The following is a 23,249-nucleotide window of genomic DNA, read 5'->3' as shown; positions in this document are numbered from 1 at the left end:
TTCCCGCAGCACTGCTTGCACTAAGGAACAGGAACTTCTACCAGAGAATGGATTAAGCAGTGCAGATTCAGCTGCCAGCATTAACTACGAGTGGCTAACTGGAAAGCTGTATTCTGGAATGATATTTGAGATAACCCACTCCACAGAACAGAAATTTGCTTTTATCCCCTACTGTCACAGGTTTCCCAGATACCTACTTCTGAGAAAACTTGGCTTTTTCATTTCCTCTAGCATGACATGCCACAGCTCTCTGAATATTCATGTCCTCTGAGCGCCCTACATTCCCTGGGCCTGAGAGCTGTGTGAAATTCCTGTTCCTGAGAGCCCCGCTGCCGGCACAGCTCAGGACTCTCCCCTGCCCCTCTGGTACTCAGGCCACCACAGCAGCAGAACCACGTCTTTGTCTGCCTCGAGACTTCAAACACTTTACAGCTTTTTCCCCAGCTCTTTGTACCACTCTAAGAATATATTCCTGTTCCATTGACCCGGCTCTGAACTCCTGCAGAAAGGCGATGGCTTCTTTCCAGCTAGGCAGCTAATCCACACACAATAGAAAAGGACTGTTTCACAGCAATGCTGGAGTGTTTTTACCCTGTTTCTTCAGTTTCTTCTTAACACACTCCCTGTGCACAGGGAATTTTGTCGTTCCCAGCTCTGTCACATTCTCTCCCAGCAACACAAACCAGCCCAATTCCAGATTGTGGATCTCCTCCCATGCCCTCCTACCCATTCCTTGCACCAGCACCAATGCAGCTGCTCTGGGAACACTCAAAGCTGACCTGATGCACACCAAGCACATCCAGGGGAGTGGGCTGGGGATGACAGGACCTTGACAGGACCACGAAGCTGCACACCAAGGTGCCACTGTTTGCTCCAGCCTTGGGCAATCCACATCCACAAGCCTTGCTGAAAGCCCTTTTACAGCTTCCCTCCTTCCTCACCATCTCATTTTCAGCAATCCTTACCCAGACCTCTGGAACATTAAGCATGCAGTTTCCTTCAGAATGAAGCTCATTAGCAGGACCCCTCTGTCCTCACTGCTCATCTCCTCCAGTAACACGTACAGCTTCCTTCAAAAGACCACAGCACATTTCCAGAAGTCCAGCTAAAACCTAAGCCAATGTTGCTTGTTTTCCCCAACTAAACTAGAAAACTGACAACTCTTCCAAGCAGAAGTGGCACATTACTTCTCCACAGTGGCTGCCAACAGGCTTGCCTTAGGCGTGGAAACGCAGTTTCCATGCTGGCTCAGCTCTAAATCACCATGCCAGAGAGGGACACGACAGCAGCTGGGCAGCTACTACAGGGCTTTTACTGTAATGAGACACAAAACCCAAGGCTCTCTTGGAAAAAAACGCACGTGGGGGAGAGAAGGGATGCTCTTACAACTGTTTGGAACTATATCCACCAGCTGGAGGCAAAGGAAGGGTTAACACATACCCATAGCTTGAGGAACATGCTCCTGCATTAATATAGACCATGACCCATGAAATTAAACAAGCTCACCTGACAACTCCCAGATGATTATTTATTTTGACCCAATATGGTGCTAGTAACAGCCAATAAACAAATATTATATTATTGCCATTTCAGCCCTTTGCTTTACACTCCTTAAAAAACTACATTGCTGCAGCAGCACCCAGAAGGCTCCCGCTGGGGCAGATGATGAGAGCCCAGCAAAGGGCGGATGCTGCCCACAACAGCTCACCAGCATAACAATACAAAGCAGACACCAGGAATAAGGCCAGCTGGGAGATGGCAGCCAGGCACGGAGCAGCCTCTGCTTCATCACGCAGAGAACGTCCTGACTCTTCCTCCCTGATCTGCCAAACTCCACTTGAATGGTTGATCCAAGCCATCAGGGCTCTCCCCAGCTGCAAATGTTTCTCAAGGGCCAGACTCACAAACCCTCCCCAACTAGCCCATGGATCTGGCTGCCCATTCCTTTTTATGAATGCAATTTCAAAAATAAAATCAACATTTTATTCTCTCACCAATAATTACTCCTTCCAGGAAGACAGATGAGCGGATTTTTGCAAAGCTGAGATAACTCCACCTAATGCCATGGGTCTGTTGGCAATGAAACTCCATCAGGTCCTCAGGGGGAGGGCTAAAGAAACTCATTTCATCTGCCAGCAGTGAGATTAAGAGCATGGTATGGTAAGCAATATTAAAATTCTGTTCTACAAAGCAGAATACCTCAACAGCACCTAAGTATTCTCCCAAAGGAGAGATTATAGCATGGGTGCACAACTGGAGTTTAAGTATTACAAGGGAAATTCTTAAAAAGCCTAAACAGATCAGCCATGCCAAATGCCCTAGTACAGATTACAAGACAAGGTGTAAAGGTATAATTAACCTCTTGTTGGATAGAATGGTACAAAGGGGAAGAGATGCACAAGCCCCTTTTCAATTCAGTGGATGACAAAAAGCTCATGTATTTTTCTAACTCCATCTAAAACAAACCAGCTCCATGTAAAAGTCTTGGTTTGCTCATATGGTTTGAGCATCATTTCATGGTTTCTGCAAATTGCTGGAACAACAAATGCTGGTTTCAAAATCCTCTGAGCAGCCTCGGCTGACCCAGTTTGTTCTGCACTAATCACACACTGAGCAGTGGAGAGGTCAGTTGGAGGGAAATCAGAATATTCCTCCTCAGTAAAACCACACAGATTAAACCCAGTTGTTCTGCAGCCTAATGTGGCAACATGCCAATTAATGGGGTGTACCACTAATTAGCAGCCCAGCAGTTTCCCTCTCTTTCCAAGGATCTCAACACTATAAGCATTTCTGCACTTGTTGGGAAGCAGTGGCTTTGAGCAGGAGCACAGCAGCTGGTTAGCACAAGGAACGGGTTTTGTGGAAGAAGTGGAAAAATCAGACATTAGCATAACAGCTCTATGTGCAATTTAAACAGAAAATTGGAATAACCAGGACTGAAAACCTCAATAGAGTTCATATTACAGTCAATGAAACCGGTGGCTTTTTGTCACAGATTGAACATTTGATAAGTGGCTCCCCATGCAAACAGCAAATGTTTTCCAGCAGCTCAGTAGCTGCCTGTGGGTGGCACAGTAATATAAGGTTACCAGAGAGGAACTGGAAAGGGAAGGGAGCTGCGTCCTCTAGGGCAGCACCATGGGGAAGGTGAGCGGCTTTTTCCGACACCTGGGCAAAAGCAAGGCTTAAAAGTACTCACGGCCATGCTGTGCAGAACACTGGAGTGGGACTCCCGACCCCGCACCCTTACTGCTCTAGCAAAGAACCTCTGAGGCTGGAAAAGATCTCCAGGAGCATCGGGTCCAACCTGTGACCACTCACCACCTTGCCGAGCAGAGCAGAGTGCCAGTGCAGCTGTGCCTCGAGCACCTCCCGGGACAGCGAGCAAACCTCTCGTCCTGGACCCACCGTTCGGGGAGCAGCTGAGGACCGCGGGCTGCACGCACCAGCTGAGCCGTAATAATCTGTGTCAGTTCTGCAGCACACCCCCAAAAGGCACAAAATAACAGGGCTACTTATTTACCTCTGGCTTCTGGGGCAAAATTCAAACCACCTCTGCCTTCATTTTGTGGTTTCTATTTTCATCAAACTTTGAATAAAAACTTAGCAGCAGAGTACTCGCTCGGTGCTGTGGTCATGCCCCTGCAATTATGACTCGATAGACAATTTCATTTGCAACCACCATTTCCTCCCCAGAACGAGGCCACTTTTCCTCTCTGCCACTGCAGAGCCCATTTGGAAAGTGTTTCTTTTTGCCTCTGTTTAAAAAGTGAGAGGAATGAGCTTAACCACCATCAAAGCACTAAAATGAATTTGTTAGAAAGCTCACCTGACCTCCCAAAAATCCTGCAGCAGCAGAGCTGAATTTGCAATCCTGCCATAAGGGTCTTTCTCAAAGCACCCTGAATGCCCAACTGCTTCCTAGGATAAACAGCCCACAGGGTTTGTGCAATCAGATTAAACTCCATGCCTTCCCTGCTGCATGTTCCAGCACATAAACCAGGCATCTGTAATCAAATTCCACAAAGGCAATGCAACGTTCCCACTTGAAAAAATACGAGATACAGGAAACCTATGCTGTGTTGTCAACTCACAGAGCAATGCTTTTAACTGGGAACAACTCACCTGTTTGAAATTAAAGCTCTTTCTGAATCAACACTCTGGAATTCCATCACTGAATCTATAGGAGCATTACATTTCACCTTTTGAAGCAGATTTTGCCAAGCGGTTCAGGTACTTTGAAATTCAGTTGTAGCATTATTTTTTTCTTTCACAGATTCACTAGCATAATTTCTAATTATTTCTGATTAAGATATCAAATTTCCTTGAAGAAGCCCTCCTCAGGCAATTATTTTCTTGCAAAGCTCCAGCTTTAATAAAAAGGTGCCCATGCTTTAACTAGGACAGTAGAGAAATTAATTCCCACTACTGATCTGGCAGTCTTTATAACATAAGTGTAGGCAGCAAGGCATCCCATTGTGAAAATAAGCTCATAAAGCTTCTGAATGAGAAACAAAAAAAAAAAAAAAAAATCTTTTGTAGTTCTCATGGTTGTGCACAAAGTTTATGAAGCAGCAACACTGATTGCCTGGGGATGGTGCTTAGTGCAGCCATCTCGCCTACTGGGCCAAAGTTGATTTTAATCTCAGGTGGAAGTTGTGCCTTTCCTGCTGCTCTTACAAATGCTTTCGGGCAGGGACACAATCGCGGAATGGTTTGGGTTGGAAGGGTCTTTAAGGATCATCTAATTCCAACCTTCTGCCATAGGCAGAGACATCTTCCACTGGACTATGCTGCTCAGCACATGGTCACTCATCTTTTAGGTTTTGGTCTGATACACTCCTCCAAATAATCGTTAATTAAATCTTAAATGGGATAATCTTAAAGACAGTAATCTCCTGGAACTCCCCCAAGAACAGGAATGTTTCAGCTTTCTTCTCTCATCACCACTCTAACTTTCCATTAGAAATGACATTTTCCAGCCAACACATTTAGCTGCATTAAGAGCTCAACAAAACTATCAGGGCTTCTTTCCAGCCACAAAAGGACCTTCCACAGTAACAATGGTTGAAAAAACACCCAACTGAAGCGACAAATCTCTCCTCGTGCCCTGCAGGCAGGTTAGCTGACCTGAGCCAGGAAGGCAACCAAGAAAAAATGCTCTTCTCCAACTGTGCAAATTTAAGCAAGGGAATCATTATAACACCGAGGAGCAGAGAGGACTTATAAAATTAGAGACAACATCAACGTCTCAACATTCTCGAGGCACAGGAGCTGAGGAAATGCCGTGGGATGGGCTGCATTAACAGGAAGGGTGCTGGACGTGGCTCTCCATACGCAGCATGAGGATTCACAAGCAGAGGATGCTCCACAAGACATGCCTTAGGAGCACTCCAGGTACATCCAGGAGCTCCCAGCCCTTCCCTATACAGGACCCAGAGATCACCAGCCAAAACCAGCCTGGTGCAGAAGCAGCTGGCTTGGACGCAGTTCAGTTCCTCAATTTGTTTGCCACGTGGGCCACAGCAGTTGCTGGAGAACAAGGGAAGGGAGCGAATGCACAGGAGCTGCTCGGCAGCCACAGCACCTCTGGAAGTTCACACAGCTGCAGCCCCACACAGGGCTGCAGTGGGGACATCGAGTCAGCCTTCCCAGCACCAAACAGCCTCGAAAACCCGACAGAATCACAGATCCTGCCCACTCCTCTGTCCCTTGTCCCACTGCAGACACCCCAGGGAAGGTGCCACCCTTATCTCCCCATGCTGTTTGATCACCAAGCCATGAGAACCCACCCTGCATAATCTCAGAGCGTCTGTGACAAACCAAGATTGTTTACTCATATTTACAAGATTTGAGTTATCTGCTACAAAACTATTCTTAAACTCCTCCAGTACACCTAGAAGCAAAACCCTAAAGCACCAACTGATCCCAAAGCAGCAGGATTTCTCAGCTCTCTGTTTTGAAATAAGCAGGACCTCGCTGATCATAACTCAAGGGCAGGCACTACCCAGGAATTCCAGTTTAACCAGTTCCACGCTTTCTACCCCTCATTCCTCCCACTTTCTTGGAACAATGGGCAGCAACAGAACCCTGCCCCAATCTATACCGGAATAAACAGTTCATGGGGATGAAAAGCCACCTGCTCCCCCCACACAGTTAAGAGCATTTCCAAATTCCAGCTCTCTCCCAGCCGGCACAGATGGACACACCAGGCACAGACACCCGCTTTGCTTCCAGCACAGCCTTTGTCCTGCTGAGACACAAAGCCTGATGGCAGAGGCTGCCTCCATCAGAGCTGTTTTGTTAAGGGATCACGACATAAACCAGCAATCCTCCAGCCACAAAAACAGTTCAGACTCGCTCTAGCACACTTAAACTGCAATCTGCTAAAACACACAGGCACTCTCTGGCTTTTGGGGACCACATCCCTCCACTGGCAGATCACATCCTGAGATCTGACTAATGCATCACCTGCCCCACATGTCCCCAGATGATTAAATTTAACATGGAACAGCTCAGTCATCACCAGAGATTTTCACTTTCTTGCACACCCTACTTATGTCCAGGGCAATTCTGCAGGAAGTAAATCACTTCCTTTGCAAAGGAAGTGATAGCCCCAAGAGCAGGCAATAAAACACTAAAATGGAGCCTGAATTCTGCCTTGCTCCCTCCTGCTGGACCTGCCCTGTAATCCCTCAAGTGTGGTGGCATTTAGGGCGGCCTCAGATTCACAGCAGGAACAGGGCTAGGCAAACAGAGGCCACCAGGGACGGCTGAATACTCCCTCAGACACTGCTGCCTTTGCAAAGACAGAATCAGCACCGAGGCTGCTCTGCAGCGCACACCGAGCTCCAAAAGCAGCAGACACCGACACTGCCTTCCCCGCTCCTGGGCTTGTGGCTCCTGTGCTGCTCAGCAAGTCTGGCCATCTGCAGAACGCTTCCATCAGGACAGATTCCTGCTGTGCTCAGTCACTGTCCCTGCAGAGCCAAGGCAGAGCTGGTGTCCCACAGCCCTCCTCTCCACACTGCACTGCCCTGGCGCCACTCTCTCCCTCCTGGCACCCCAAGCACAAGGGAAGAGTTTCTGAGCACACTCATCACGTTGCCCTAGACCAATTTTCCCAGTCCCCTCAAGTGTACAGGGATCTCTAGCCACAAGATTCATTCATCCTATCAGCTCAGGAACTGCTTCTGTCATCTTTTGCCTTTCAATTTAGCTTTCTCTGAAGACAAATGCTAATATCCTTTACAAAAAATCCAAATCTGATCCAAAACTAGACACATCACTGGAATGAATCACACAGCGTTATTAATTCTCCCACCCATCAAAACAGAAATGTCTCACCTTGCAAAGCAATTGTAGTGGTTGCCCAGGCTCACAGAAATCTGTCCCATCTGTTAAAAATCTGGGTGCACTAAATGAGACTATTTGACAAACACTCTGCTGCAAGGCAGCAAACATTTCACCCCACAATGGCTACTACAAACCTAGACAGTGATTACAGGTAGTCGAGCTAGGTTCCTATCAGCCAGCACAAACACAGCCTCCCAAGAAAGAATTGCTTTTGAAGACTAAGCTTGCAGGGACACTAAATTCCACGATCAAGCCTGCAACTGTGAGAAAGATTCACAAAATTAAGCTTGGAAGATCTCGCACTCCAAACTGCTACAATCAAAAGCAGGGAACAAAGTGTTCCTGCCTTCAACACTAGCAGAAATGGCAAATAAACCAGGACCTCCATTTCACCTGCACACAGCGTGCCTAACAGGCAAAGCCTCTCCAATTTCCAGCTCCAAGGGACACCCACAATAAAACAGGAGCCGTTCGCTATGAAGGAGGAGGCAGGAATTGCACTCCCAGAGCTGAGCAGTGCTGGCATCCACCACCCCAGGTCCCCATGCACTACACTCCCAAGTGCTTTAGTGCTGCATTTTGGACAGCAGGTCAACCCCACACATTCACTTGGGCAAAAGTCAGCCTGCTGCTGCTGATCCCCACGCACGGCAAGTTCAACACAACAATTTTCAGCATTTCAGCATCTCCGACAGACTCCTGGCAAAGGACACGGTCCCCTCCTGTTTAATGGAGATACAAATCCATTCCCAACACACTCCTGTTTCAACTGAAATAGTTGTCACAAGCAAGTGACATGCCACATCAGAATGGGGATTTTTGATGAGGAAGCTTTATTTGCTTCTAAAGTGCTCACGCTCAAAAGAGGGCAAGGATGAAGAGGGTATGATCAACGCAGGCAAATGTTAAACTGTCACACTTCCCCAAAAGCAACCTCAGCACCAGCTCCAAATGAAGTTTTGTTGAAGCCAAACTCATCAGCAGCACTGTCAGCCATCCCAGAGAACTCTCATCCCACTGAGGGACCCAACAGGGCCCTTCTCCAGATCAACATTCTGATCCAAGTTCAAGAACACAACATATTTTGTAGGACACCAGAGTAACGCAACACGTGGCTCTAAATCCACACAAAACTACTACCCACATTATCTTGAGGATGCAAATCAAGCCCCTTGCTGCTGGCATTAAGAATGAAAACTGCTTCCTGCACCAAAGCCACCTTGGAAATACCGAAGAATTAAAGAATTTGAGCTTTCAGTACAACAGGACCAAACCACAGTCACATTATGAGACAACAGGTAATATGAAACCCTGAGGGATGCATTTGTGGAGAACACAGGAAGACTAAAGTCTACAATCACAGGTTCAATTATCTTAAATGACAATCAAAAGGTAGTAAGATAAACATTCACATCAGCATAAGGAATCCTACTCTGCATTTACTCAGCAGTGCAGCCACACATGACAGGACAAAGCAATGCTCACAATATAATATTAAAAACAGTGATACTATTAAAATGAAAGAGCTGTTTCAGTACTCATTACATGCACCAGAAACACAGAATTGCCTTCAGTGTTATCCCCTATGAAATGACTCTGCTCAGCAAGAACACAGGAATGAATCGGCCACGACATTCACGTGAACCCGCAATGGACTAAGAGCAAACTCCACCTGCTTGTTAAAGATTTCACTGCTATAGAAACTATGATTAAATACACAGAGCCATGAATCAGCCACCTGAAACGAAGGTACACCTCAGCAGGCACAGCAGCAGCCAGCACACTGACAGTTCAGTCACCACCGGCCCCTCAAAACTGTGACATCATGCAGAAAAACAGCTTTATCCAGACATTTCAAGTCCCACAAACATTTCATCTTTCTTACCTTTGGGGCTGGTTGTTTTAGGGGCTCTCTTGGTTCTGGCAGCACTTAAAGCTGCACATGCCCCTTACAGGAACAGCAAACAGGCTCCAAATCCATTTTGCCACAACTGGATAAAGCAGCTAAAACCAAAGCCCCGCTGCCTCTGGACCAGCTGTGTCCCTGCACTGCAATTCCAATCAAGCCCAGAGAAACGCGGGAGGAAGATGGCAGGGCTTACCAGCAGTTCCTCTCTCTAGTCCCTGAACAAAGTGGATTTAAAAGAGGTTTAATTTTCCCAGAGGCTAATGCTCTCAAATCTAAATAAATCCTCCAAAAGAAGAGATTATCCATAAATTTACTAGTTAGAAATGTTAATTTATCCAGTGCTTATGCAAGGACTGCTGCTCTCCATGCAACAGTATCACCTATACAACTCCGTATTAAAGGAGAAATGAATTTCTGGTAGTTTCTCCCCCACCTCCCTTTCCATGCTGAAATACAGCCCAGCAGCTTTATAAATCCCACTTCCCAAGAGCAGCAGGAATTTACTGTAGAATCAAGGCAAACTTTTTTTTTTTCCTATTTCACTGAAAAAGCTCTCAAACATCTCCCCTTGCAAAAGCACTTAATACAAAAAGCAAGATCCACAGACAGGAAAGCCCAGTGTGAACCCTGAATATGCATTTAAATAAAACATTGCAGAGTTAAAACATTAAATTACACATTCACAAAATACAGGACAAGGTGAAAATCAAGAAACAATTCCTTGAACACAGCTGATGCTGGACTTACCCAACATACCCAAACACTTCCTCCTGTTATTCATACTCTATTTACTAAAGGGCCCACCTACACACCATATGACACAGAACAGGATGGGACTAGACCAGTAGAACCTGGCTGCTAATTATGGCCCTTAAGGCTGAGATGAATTAATTTGTCCCTCTAGCTATAAACAGGAGGATGACATCCTCACTAACCACAGGTAATTTTGGAGAGGATAGACAGAAGGATGAAACAAGGAAAAAGTGACTTGCCTGACATCAAACACCACAACAGCAACATAGCTGGGAGCTAAACCAGGCCTCCTGTCCACCTGAGCATCCTTATTTTCCCTGGACTCACAGTTGATAAGTAGAGAGAACACAGTCATTAAAATACAGATTGAAGGCTTCATTTGGAAGCTAGAAGCAGATGTGGAATAATACTGGTTAGTGTAATCACTAGTGTCACATTGATTTTGGGGATCCAGCAGCCTCATAACAATCCTTCATCCCACAATTATTTGTTCTCCTCTGGCATCACACAAACACCCTTTACAAGGGAACAAATCTAGCAGGAGCTGGACTCCATGACCCTGATGGGTTCCCTTCCTACTCAGCATATTCCATGATTCTGTGACAGCTCTTCTCCTGCTTCTCCTGTTTCACCTGGTTTGCAACAGACGCTAAACTTAATATTGCCAAAAATAAAAGCCAAAATTTACTAGCACAAATCTGACATCACTATTTCAGTAATGATCCTCCTCCTTAGTCCCAGCTGATAAAGATAACCTCATCAGCACAAGGTCATCCATCCAGGAACACAGAGCAGATATTCTGTGGATCCATCCAGATTTCCACTGTCAGCATCGCAGCAGAGCAGCTTTAAAAATGCATTCCCACAGAATCTGATGCAGCCAGCAAAGATCAGCTCAAATCCTCCTGACCTTGCCCCCATCCCTGCTCAAACCCACTTAAGCCTCCCCTGCACTGGGATCCAAAGGCTGGCAGGTGTTAGCTGTACCTGCAAACCTGCTTCCTGTGGATCTTGGCACTGCAGCAAACCAGCAAAAACTTTTAGGCAGCTCTGGAGAGGAGAGGGATGGATAGCAGCAGCAGCACTTCTGTGCGTCTGCAGGGGAGCTCTTGCCAACACAGCAACAGCAGTGCCCAAAGCCCCTTTCCAGCAGGCACAGTGAGAACGGCCGAGCCCCCGACCCACAGCAGCGAGCTCAGCTGGTGACACACATCCCAGACCTGATTTTGAGTGGGACAGAAGGATTAGTCAAGAGAACGCAACCTTCAAAGGCATGTGACTACAGCCAGAGTCCCATGAACACTGGCACAGTGACATGCTTTGTTCAAAGCTCAAATCCTCCAAAGACAACAACCTTTGGCTTTATCCCCCGTCCACAAACACCTCTGGAAGCTTCACCTCCACGAGCACAGCCTGAGACACAGCTTGTGATCCCAACCTCAAGGCCACATCCAGTAATAATCTCTTTTTTTGCTAAGTCATCCTCTGCAACACAGTGTTTACACAGCGAGAGGTCTGAGCGTGGCCCACCACGAAACACTGCGCAGACACCAAACGAGCCAGTGCCTCTCAAACTTTGATCCAAGTTTACAAACCAAGGCTTTCCTGTATGATTAGGGCCAAACTTTTCTTGATTACACCCTTAAAAGCCAAGGGAGAGAAAAGCACATTAAGAGAGGTTCACCCTTCCCAGACAAGTGTGAGGTGATGAAGGAAGCCCATATGGGGCAGCCTACAGTTTAAATCAATGGTGGGGATTAATCTTGATGTATTTTAAACAATTGAGTCTGTGGCAACACAGCTGTAATAAAGGGGTTAACTTTTGGTTAACTAATGGAAAACCTTTAGGTACTGGCAGCCAAGAGATTCCTGCTTTTAGCAGCGGCTTTCTGGAGCTGACAGCGAAAAGGTTCAAACCTCTAACGGCAGTAAACTTTACCGAAGTCCAATGATCTTTCCTAAAAGTGTTTCAAAAGGCACCGACTGCACAGAAGTGCCAGGCTTGCACAAATCGACCTCATCAGTATGCACCTTGTTTTGCCCCATGACACCAAGCAGCTGCGGTTAATTAGTCCTTGATAATGAATTGCCCATCACGACTGCACGAAGCTGGTAGGTGAGCAATTCCTAGCTGTGCTTTGGAATCAGTATGCAAAAAGCAGAAACACTAAAGAGTAAAGTTAACAATCTGTTTACCCCTTCCCTCACTCCTCCAAAGCTGCTACCAGCCAAAGGCTCAGGGAAAAGAAATAATAAATCTATTTCCAGGGTTCAGCAGAGAGAAACCATTTGGACTGCTCTCAATTTTCATATCTTTGCCACCAGTGCTTTGTGTTATTTCTCTCAACTCGTTCAAGTTAGGAGATGAAGCCTGCTCTTTTGGCTAATGGCATTTAAAGCCTCTCTCTGGAGATAATGAGTCCTCCCTCCCCCATCCCATCCCCAGCAGAAAGAGCAGAGATTCACCAATAAACAAAGAAATTCAGGCAGTGACAAGCAGGGTACGGCTGAGACCAAAGCTGCCTCTTGCCTCCCTATCTCAGCACAGCTGAGGATCAAAAACAAGTGACACCACAAGCAATAGGATGAACAACACAAGAATTTTCAGATTAAGGGCTTCGTCATTTTGAAATCAGGAAAACAGCAACTCCTCATCTACAAGAAGCAAAATACCAGTGTGTAATCACTACATGTTCTGCCTGGTCACCTTCCAAGCCAGACAAACCGTCCTGAGTCATTCAAAATCAGCAGATAAGAGCAAGAATTGGGAAAGCTGCAGCCTTTTACCTCTGGTTCCAGGCCTGTCACCCAGCCACTGGAAAATCACACCAACCTCCACACCTCAGCTGCTACAGTACGAGATACAGTAAATCCTCTGGGCAGAGGAAAAAGGAAGGGCAGTCAGCAATGGGAAAGCACCTCTGCTGAAGGCTGACAAACTTCTGTTCAGCTGTGTGCCAGCTGCTCCCACGGAATCTGCCCTTGGACTGAGGGGCACAGTTTGGAAGGAGTTAAACTCAGCCATGGGGCCGAGCAGCCATGCTGGCTGCTGCATTCCTTGCCCAACCATGACCCCACTGTGCAGGGAAGAACTGGGAATAGTTATCACCACAGCGCTGACACGTCAGCAACAGCGACTAATTAACTGATAAAAATAGATCTCTGAAAGGGCTTTTTTCCCCTCGACACAAAGCCCAGGCCCAACACTGCTACAGTTGCACATACGTTAGTTTTCTACAGGCTCTAAACTTGCCAGCAAAAAATAAAAGCATTCTCACACTCAGAAAAATAAACCCACCTGGCATTTGTATGCAGAAAATCACTGCTAAAGGGAACTGATTATGAATGACCTGGAGCATCTTCACTCCCACCTTAATGGATGCAGGAGCAAGATGATATCTTTTCCCCCAATAGTCCTACCAGATTCCCTGTAGCCCAAAGTTCCAGTTTTGCCTGAAAAATGACATGTTTTGAGGTAATCCAAATGATCCCAATGATATTTGCAGCTTTCTTCACTCATAGGATCACTGAGACCAACCAGAAAAGCCCAATTCTGTTTTAAGCCCCCCCCTACGTACCCAGACACAGGTTTTGTACAGCTTGTAACTAAATATTCATCACCAGCTAATTAACCTGCAGGAACCACAGCCTCAGCAGTTTTTAATACATAGAATGCTACAACACATGCCAAACACAATGAAATTTGATGAAAATAGAAGCCATTTGTTTCAATACAAATGATTTGGCTCTCAAAACTGTTATCAAATTGAACTGGAAATGAAATTAACCAGTGACTGAATGAAGTAGAAGGCTGTATAACCACTGATGCAACAGCATGAAAACGAGGATGCAATCACATCCCCTCGTTTGTGGCACTGCCCCACGCTCCCAACAGGACTCCCACTCCATCTCCCAGGGGCTGAGGACACTCTGTGCCTCAGACACAGCTCAGTCCCTGCTAATCCACAAAGAAAATGCTCCTTGCAAAAACACTCTGATACATTATCAGATAATAGAGTATCACCTGGGAAAGGACACACTTTGAAACCACCTTGACTTGGGACAGACCAGCGCAGTCATTCCCAGCACTGCTGGCAAGAACGGGTTTAATAAACCTACTCTAAATGAGAAAGGGCTTTTGTTACCATCACTGTCCAGGTACTCAGCTTCAGCTGGTGGAACTGTGACAGTCCCTCACAATCGACCTCATTTTGGCTCTGTTTTGCCCTTTCCTTCACAAAAAGGAATTTAAACAATGTAAGTTGCCGATTTTAGGTATTGTCTACTCTTGAAAGCAGTTTGGATTCATTTAAAAGGTCTGCTTGAAGAGCACCAGGCACTCCTGAGGAAATCACAGCAGGGAGAGGAATCTGGTTACACTCCTTGCATCCTCTGCAGCACATCAAACTAACTCAGCTGAACATCCTTTACCCACCAAGAGTGGCCTGGGGAAGCTTCATCAATCCCCCTCCCTGATCCTGCACCGGACTTGCTTTTGAAATACACGAGCATCACGAAACTTCAATGTTCAGTTTATTTCAGCCTCAGCTGAGCACCGTCTCGCTTCATTTACTTTTTTTTGCAGCATTTCAGTGCCAGAGAAGGGCACCAAGCCCTCGCCTACCTCCACCTGGACAAACACAAGCCAATGCAAGGCACAGAGGTAAATAATTCATCTGCGTGCAAACAGAGGGAAAGAACAATTAAGCCAGAAAGCACAACGGGGACGTTTCAAATTTCAGTCAACATTACGGCAGGAGAGATCAAACAAAGAAATACCAACGGGGCTGCCTCAGAGGGAACTTTGGGGAAGCTGGAAACACTCACGGCAAGGCACGGGAGGGCGGCGGGGACGCAAGCCGGGTTTTACCGGAGCGCCAGCCCCAGCCGCTCCGGGTTCCCGAACCGCCCTTCGCAGGACAGCGGCGAACTCCGCTCCTCGCACTCGGAGCCAGCGAGAGGCTGCGTTTGACCCGCGAGCCGCTGCCCGGACGCCCCCGGCGCGGTGCCCGCACAGCCCCGGCCCTCCCGCGGCATCCCCGGGGCGCCCCCGCTTCCCCTCCGGGGCCGGGACCGCCCCCGCCCCGCAGCGCTGCCCCCCGGCAGGGAGCGGGGCAGGGCCGAGCCGCGGTTCTCCGGCCCGGGGCTCCCCCGCGCTTCCCCGGCCGTGCCGGCGCTCCCGGGCCCCCGCCCGCCCTCCCTCACCTGCCGCGGCCGCCGCCGCCGCTGCCGGGACGCGCCGCCGGAAGCCGTGCGCAGGGCATGTCGGGAAATGTAGTGCTGGCGGCGAGGACACGGCCCCGGGACGGGAGGACACGCCCCTCTGGGCAGGAGGATACGCCCCCCGGACCGCAAGGACACGCCCCCCGGAACTATGGGGATACGCCTCCGACCCGGAGGACACGCCCCCCGGACGGGGGACGAACGGGATTTGGGGCTGGGGGCGTTCGCAGCGTTGGCGTCAGGGGGATGATGAGGTGCTGGGAGAGGTTGGACGGCGGCTCTGAGGCCATGGAGTGACTGGCGATGGGGGTTTGGGGTGGGAGGATGAGATTTTGGGGTCAGGGCGTGAGCGAACTGCGGGGCTTTGGCACCGGGTCCCGAGGCCCGGCCCCGCCTGGGCTCTGTGATTGTTCACTTCAGCCCATGTAGCGGATCCAGGTGTCTGCCTGCACCTGTCGGGAATGAGCCGCCCACACTCAGGTGTTTCTCATCTCCAGCCCCACGTGAACCCTGCACAGCGAGGGCAGTTCAGCCCCAGGGATGCCGCCTTTGCAAAGCACTTCGGGCTCCATCAGTTGTAAAATGTTCCTTCAGCACAAAATATTATTATTATTATTATTATTATTATTATTATTATTATTATTATTATTATTATTATTATTATTATTATTATTATTATTATTATTATTATTATTATTATTATTATTATTATTATTGCCACCACTACTATTATTTCCTGTTGCTTTGATGTGTGTTAAACACCACTAACACGTTATGTTTTTAAATTGAGGGCAATTGCAGTGAGAAAAAAAAAGAAGGCATTTATTGGGATCATAACTATCAGCTACAGGTAGGGAGATTATTAACACACCTGCCCTGCAAGAGAACAGTGAAAGCTGTGGATAAATTATAGATGTGTACACAAATTGCAGGCTTTAGTAATGCACTAAATGAAGAATTTATTGGTTTATAATTGTGACCAACTGAAAAAACCAAGGGGGTTGAAGTGATGCAATGAGCCAGGGCAGGGGCTAAAGGAGACCCGAGGGCTGGCTCAGCTCCCCAAGCCCCCCAGGTGCCCCCAGTGCTCTCTGGAGCTATAGGGTGACACCCTGAAAGAACAGCACTTTGTGGGGGCTCTGCTCTTATCCCCACCAGGAACTCTGGCACAACCAGCACAGCCCAGGGAGCCCTGTCCCCCTGCCTCAGTTTCCCCAGAAAAGCTGCCCTCAAACCTCTTTCCCCCAAAACAGAGACTCTGCCCCAGCATCCCCAGCAAACTCAGGCCCCCCTGCCCTCCCCGTGCTCAGAGGGGCAGCACAGTGGGTCTCCGTCTCCCTGCAGGGTCCCGAGCAGCCCCAGAGCCAGACCTGGCTCCTCAGGCACTCAGGAAGGCTCAAGGCTCACACACCTTCCCTGCAGCGCTGGCCCCTCCCCAGGGATCTTATCAGCAGCTCCCAGGGGCTCCTGCCCACACCCTGATAAGAGCTGGGCTCCCCATCGTGGGCTTGGGGTGTCCTGCTGCCCCCCAGCCCCACTGCAGAGGGTCAGAGCATCCCGTGGAGACACACACGGGGCGAGTGCCGTGCCTCCATCTGCCTTCCCAGGAAGGGGCCACCACAAGGAGAGTTTACTGAAGCCAAACCCATCCCTCTCGGGCGCACGGGGAGGACTCCGACCTCCGCACCCTCCCTTGGCCAGCTCGGGGATGCTCCTGGGTACCCCCAGAGCAGCAAGAGCCTGCACTCCACTCCTGCCACACAGGAACAGCCCCTGGGCTGACCAAGGGGAAAGTGAAACAGGAAAAAGAATTAAAAAATAATTATTTTATTTTTTCAAACAAGATCAATAGCAGAGTTACAGAGGCATTTCCATGCCTAGTCAGAAGTTAATACATCAAAAAAAAAATTAGAAATAACTTAACTGGAGCTATCATTCAACAGCCAAACCAAGGGTGGCAATGCTGCTGGCCCTGGATCCTGCTCCCCAGAGGCACCTCTGTGTGCTGCTGGGGATGCTCTGGCAGATCTGGGTGAAGCCATGGGCAGCCCATGCCACCCTGCCACCCTCACAACACGAGAGGGGCTGAGGGAGCCTCATGCCCCAGCACAGCTCCCCACCTCAGCCCCTGAAGCTGAGGCAGTGGAGATGTGCCAGTGGTTGGAAAACTGCAAAAAGGTGTAAAACACACTCAGGTTTTCTTACCCTTTCCCTGCTCCTGCCCTGGCACTGAGGTTAAAGGCACTTCACATCCCAAACTACAGGGGATGAGGCAGAAAGGTGGGGAGGGGGTGCCGAGGCAGCACCCCCACCAGCAGCTGTGTCTCCCAGCACAGCAGGACCCAAAAGGCAGGGGTGAAGGCCATGACATCCTCTGGCCATCTCGGGCAGGGGGACAGTCCTCTTTGGCGGCAGCCTTGGTGCCAGGACACGTCACAGGGTGTGACACCAGCACTGCAGCCACAGACATCCCAGTCTGGCTCCGCTCGGGCCAGCCCCAAAAAGGCACGGAGCAGCAGAGCCCTCGCAGCTCTGCCAGGCCCAGGGCAGCACTCTGGGGTCTTCCAGCACCAGCAGCTTCCTGGGGCTCCCCTCTCCGGGGAGAAAGCGCAGGGAAGCTCCCACTTCCACAGCTCTAGGCCAGTGAAGCAGGGAGACAATAGTGCAGTGGAATTCCAGGGCTCCAGCTGCCCCCTGGCTGTTCCTGCACAGCCAGGACAGGAGCAGGAGCAGGAGCAGAGCAGCTCAGGTCAGGTCAGGTCATGTAGCGGGTGACAGCCCTGAGGGCGTAGAGCAGAGCTGCCTGCATGCGTGCCTCCAGCAGGAGCAGGTTGATGTGCACCTACAGGAGAGCAGGGTCAGGAAAAGGGCCAGGCACAGGGCCAGCACCTGAGCACCCTGCAGGGGGAGGGACGGGCCAGCACCTTCTCCGAGTGCTTGAAGTGCCTCCAGAACTGTGCGTAGATCTGCTTGGTTGTCCTCTCCGGGTAGCAGGCCACTGTCTTGATGTAGACCTTTAAGTTGCGCTCCAGGAGCTGGTTCACCTCCCCGTAGTCGTAGTCATCATAGCTGGAGAGAGGAGGATGTGTTATTGCAGACACTTGTGCACTCATAGAATCCAGAGTGCTTTGGGTGGGAAGGGACCTTACAGCCCTTTCAGTCCCACCCCTGCCATGGCAGGGACACCTTCCACTGTCCCAGGGTGCTCCAAGCCCTGTCCTTGGACACTTCCAGGATTTCACCACCTCTGTGGGCAAAATCTGCCAGAGCCTGACCATCCTTACTGTAATTTTGTATTAAATTCTCCTTTCCCAGGGTTGTTCTGAACCTCAGCCAAGCCCGCCACCAGCACCACTTTGCCTTAGGGAAGCAGCAGTGCTCTAACCCAGACAACTCACTGGAGCCGCTCCTGACCCTTCCCAAGGCAGGAAAGAAAGCCCAGCCAGGTTAACCCAGAGCTGCTCCTGGCCCTCCCCAAGGAGGAGCAGAGAGCGCAGCCAGGTTAACCCAGAACTGCTCCTGGCTCTTCCCAAGGAGGAGCAGAGAGCCCAGCCAGGTTAACCCAGAGCTGCTCCTGGCCCTTCCCAAGGAGGAGCAGAGAGCCCAGCCAGGTTAACCCAGAGCTGCTCCTGGCCCTTCCCAAGGAGGAGCAGAGAGCCCAGCCAGGTTAACCCAGAGCTGCTCCTGGCCCTCCCCAAGGAGGAGCAGAGAGCCCAGCCAGGTTAACCCAGAGCTGCTCCTGGCTCTTCCCAAGGAGGAGCAGAGAGCCCAGCCAGGTTAACCCAGAGCTGCTCCTGGCCCTTCCCAAGGAGGAGCAGAGAGCCCAGCCAGGTTAACCCAGAGCTGCTCCTGGCTCTTCCCAAGGAGGAGCAGAGAGCCCAGCCCCTCCGGGCACGCACCGGATGCCGAAGACGCAGTGCACGTAGTTCCAGATGGCGCGGCGCAGCACGGAGGTGTCCACGCCGCAGTGCATGGCAATGGTGTTGTAGGTCAGGTTGTAAACCACCTGGAATTTCTCATCCAGGAGCTGTCCCACGTCTGGGTACAGGCGGTTGATCAGCGAGTAGCCGTGGTCCTCCCATGTGTAATCCTGGTGGAGAAAGGAGGCTAGGGTAGGGGTTTGGTGGGGAAAAGGGGGATCCCTCTGTCCTGGTTTCAGGAAGGGTGGAGTTAATTTCTTTTCAGTCACTGTTCCAGCACTGTGCTTTGGATTTGGAATGAGAAGGGTGTTGGTAACACATTGATGGTGTGGATTTTTTGCTAAATTTGGTTTATCCTGAGTCAAGGACTTTATTCCTCTTGTTTCAGGGTCTGCCAATTGGAGGGAGCACAGCCAGGAGAGGCGACCTGAACTATCCTCAATCCTGGGAACAGCCCTGGCATAAACAGGAGGCACCCCCAGAGCTGAGGCACTGCTGAGCACCCACCTGTGCACGGAAAGTGGGGGGGGCCTGCTCCCCCCTGCGTGTGAAGTCCTTGTATCCGAACTCAGGGTCCTCCAGGAAGCAGCGGATGTTGGACTGCAGCGAGGGATCCAAAACATCTACAAGGCACCAACGCAGAGCCATGAGCCCAGGTGCAGTCAGCGCTGCACTGGGGAGCTGATCCTGCTCTCCCTCAGGCAGGTTCTGGTTCTTTTCCCCCCCTCGGGCTCCCCTGGCCCACGGGGACCTCCTGTCCCCAGAGTTGCCCCCTGCACCTCCTCACCTGAGGAAGGGACCAGCAAACTCTCTGTCTTCTCCAGCTCGAAGCGTGTTGCCATCTCCTCCTGTGTGACTCCGTCCTCCTCCAGCTGGTTTTCCTGCAGCAGCTTCATCCTCTCCATCAGCACCTCCACCTCCTGCATGGCATCTGTGCCCTGGGGAAGCACAGGGCAGGGTCAGCCCTGCCCCTGGTCGACCAGAGGGGCTCCCAGCCCCAGATCTGCTGGCACTTGGGGGAACCCCTGGGCATCTCCCTCTGGGTTGGTCCTGCCCAGATTCCAGCAGCTCCCATCCCTAAAAGTGTTAAGGGCCAGGTTGGACAGGGCTTGGAGCAGGCTGGGACAGTGGAAGGTGTCCCTGCCCATGGCAGGGGGTGGAACAAGACAGGCTTTAAGGTCCCTCCCATCCAAGCCAATTTGTGATTCCCAGGGGCAGCCCCATAAAGCATCCCAGGGTACATTCACACCCTGCAAGGCAAAGCCCCTCTTACCCCAGAGCCCCCCACGCTGTCCCCAGAGGCGGGGCTGCTGTTGCTGTGGGGTGAGGGGGCCCAGCAGCTGCTCCCCACGTCCTGCTCCCCCTCGGGTCTGATGCCGCAGCCGAAGACAAAGGATGCCAGCGAGTGGTAGTGGGTGAGAAGCACCAGCGCCTGCACCAGCTCTGCCAGCGACCAGCTGTCCTGCCCCGGCCTCAGCAGTGCCTGTGACACACAGCAGGGCTTGGAGGGACCCCCCAGCCCACCCCAGCCCAGTGCTGGGGCACACCAGGGGCAGGGATACAGGAGTGTTTGGGAAGTGCCTCACCCATAGACCTGTCAGGGGCAAGTCACCCCTTCCCACCCCTTCCTCAGCCCTGAAAGGGTTAAACCCTGGGGGCCGTGCACACAGGAGGTGACCCCTGGGATCAGTCTGTGTGTTCTGGGGGGATCTGTGCTGGCAGCACCAGCTCTCACCTCGATGTGCTCCTTGGTGACGAGCCAGGGCCGGTGCGCCAGCAGCTTGTTGATCTCATTGAGGTTCCGGAGTTTCTGGGGGGCACAGTGCAGCCCCTGCAGCCACGCAGGGCTGCCCCCCGTCTGCAGGAACTCCCTCATGTGCAGCCCCACCAGGTAGGAGCAGCGGTGCCGGGCTGCAGCCTGCGGGGAGAGCCAGCGGTCAGCCCCAGCCCCGCCTGGGGTCCCACCCTGCCACAAGCCCCCGAAGAAGCCAAGGCAGGGAGCCCACGCGTCCCACGTCACTCCTGGAGGGTTTTCCCTGGGGATGTGACTTCCAGACAGGGGGATTTTCCCCCTCACTATCAGTGCCAGTGCTCCAGAGGGCCTGGAGGGAGGGTGTTGGGGTACCCTGGGTGGGCACCAGCCCCAAAGGGGTTTGGGATGTCAGATCAGAAAGGGGCCCATCTCTGGAGTCCCAAATGCCTCCTGAGCAGCAGTGCTGGGACCCCAGGCAGCCCCTGTGTCCCCACAGCACCCCAGGGCCCCGCTGCTCACCATGATGGCAATGTAGTGGCGCTTGTGGTAGGGCAGGGGCCCGTCCATGCGCAGCAGGAGGCACTGGGTCTTCCAGAAGCTGCTGAGGTACTGGGGGTGCAGCCCCATGACCATGGCGACGTGGTCCACCCTGCCTGCGGAGACGAAGGCCTCGAGGAGCTGGTGCAGGCTGCTCTCCCCGCCTTCCTGCGGGATCTGCGCGAGGAGGAGAGGAGAGAAGTGAAGGGCTGCGAGCTGTTGGCTCCCACCCTTCCCAACCTCCCCTGACCTAAATGGAGACGCCCCCCAACACGCAGGAGCCCAAGAGCACCGAGGCTGGATCCTCACCCCAGTGGCAGCGCCCTGCCTCCGGAACGGACACCGCCGGGGGCCCCCGCGGCCCGTGCCCCCCCTGCCAGCCCCGGGGGGCACAGGGGGCTCGGGGGTCTCCATGGCAGAACCCACACAGCCCGTCCTGCTCGGCCTGTGGGTTGGGTTGTTTGTTTGGGCTCTGCAGTGCGAGGGAGGAGGAGATGGGGGTCAGCCCCCAGCGCAGTGACGAAACCACGGCGCTATCTCTGCCTGAGGAGGAACATCTGGAGCAGTGAATGTGGGCGCTGAGATAGGGCCCAGGTGCCCTGGGGATGTCAGGGCAGAATGCTGGGGTCGGCCAGGGCAAGGGTGTGAGTCTTTGCATCGCAGGGGAAACACAGATGTGTCTGACTGAGTGGGGAAACTGAGGCACAGGCAGGGCAAGCAAACACCAGGGTGAAATACAGCTGTTCCCCTAATCTCCAGAACGACCCCCCCCAATGCCACAAGGATCCTCCTGGGGTGGGTGACCCCTCTCCATCCCATCCTCAGCATCCCATCCCCATCAGGCACCAGGAATAGGAGGGCTGGGAATCCTTCCCGCAGCAGGGAAGGGTGAAGGAGACCCCCACCCAAGCCAATCCTCATCGCTTTACCTCTCCCAGGGGAATGAAGGCGCTGGGGCCCCTCGCCAGCTCCCGGGCAGCCTCAGCTCCTCTTTCCTAGGAAGGAAGGCAGAGCCGGGAGTCAGCGGAGCCCGGGAACATCCCCGTCGGCGTCACCGGAAGGGGTGACTCAGGCGGACACCGGCACGGGCCGCGGGGCCGTGTCCCCACGCCCTGTGCGTCAGGCTGGCCGCGCCTGATGAAACCGGGCTGCGATGTTGCTGCGCTGTGTGACACAGCGGGACAGCCGGCTGCGACACCGCTCCGAGCGCGGGGCACCACCGCCACGGGACGGCAGCGAGCAACGGGCACAGCACGGCACTGGGCAGCGGGAGCAGCACTGTGCCGACGGCCCGCTCCGCGGTCCCACCGACCCTCCCTGGGCACAAAACGCCACTGAACATCACCATTTCCCCGCACACTGGCAGGGCTGCCCCTGCTCCAAGCACGGGGTTCGGGTCCTTTCTGCCCCACACTCCTCGGGGCTAGAGCTCCCGTGTGCGGCCAAAGGGCTGCTCCTGTCCCGGCCGCTTTCGGGACATGTCCCGGCTCCTCGCCTCCCTGCAGGCGGGCGGGGCGGGCAGCGGGGCACGACCCCACGCCTCTCCGAGGGACGCCAGTGCGGGCTGCACCGTGCGCGCCCGGGGACGGGGCGGTACAGCCCGGGAGCCCTTACCTGGCCGTCCCGCCGGGCCCCGCAGCCCCGGTGCTCCTCCGGCCCCGCGGGGCTGCACGGCGAGCCGGCGACCAGCATCACGCTGGGGCTGGGCGGCGGGGACAGCCCGGGACAGCCCCGGCCGCCCCCGGTCCCCGCCGCGACCCCGGGACCCCGCGCCCGCCACGCTTACATAGCACGGGGC

General features: G+C 52.1%; 2 protein-coding genes across 3 annotated transcripts in view; both read right to left on the bottom strand.

The window, feature by feature from the left end:
* The window catches only part of PHACTR4 (phosphatase and actin regulator 4), a 48,961-nt gene extending 33,700 nt beyond the window's left edge, over positions 1–15,261 (bottom strand). The window contains exon 1 of the mRNA XM_058040355.1: positions 15,224–15,261. The gene's annotated coding sequence lies outside the window, so the exon portion shown is untranslated. The remainder of the gene's footprint in view (positions 1–15,223) is intronic.
* Positions 15,262–17,097: 1,836 nt separating this feature from the next.
* On the bottom strand, positions 17,098–22,442 carry SESN2 (sestrin 2). Of its 2 annotated transcripts, none has more exons than XM_058040188.1 (9): positions 22,381–22,442; positions 21,434–21,628; positions 20,897–21,079; positions 20,435–20,644; positions 19,949–20,099; positions 19,669–19,784; positions 19,141–19,331; positions 18,166–18,310; positions 17,098–18,083 (listed from the first exon to the last, which is right to left on the bottom strand). In XM_058040188.1, the coding sequence occupies exons 2-9, from the start codon at positions 21,545–21,547 to the stop codon at positions 17,997–17,999; spliced, it is 1,197 nt and encodes a 398-aa protein (XP_057896171.1). In that variant the 5' UTR covers positions 21,548–21,628; positions 22,381–22,442; the 3' UTR covers positions 17,098–17,996. The 2 variants fall into 2 exon arrangements, with proteins under 2 accessions (XP_057896171.1, XP_057896169.1); XM_058040186.1 differs by lacking the exon at positions 22,381–22,442 and adding an exon at positions 21,761–21,889.
* Positions 22,443–23,249: the final 807 nt, after the last annotated feature.

The sequence above is a fragment of the Melospiza georgiana genome, chromosome 24, assembly GCF_028018845.1.
Source record: "Melospiza georgiana isolate bMelGeo1 chromosome 24, bMelGeo1.pri, whole genome shotgun sequence".
Lineage (NCBI taxonomy): Eukaryota > Metazoa > Chordata > Aves > Passeriformes > Passerellidae > Melospiza > Melospiza georgiana.
Note: the sequence above shows the minus strand (reverse complement) of the source record. Positions and strands in the feature narration are given on the sequence as shown.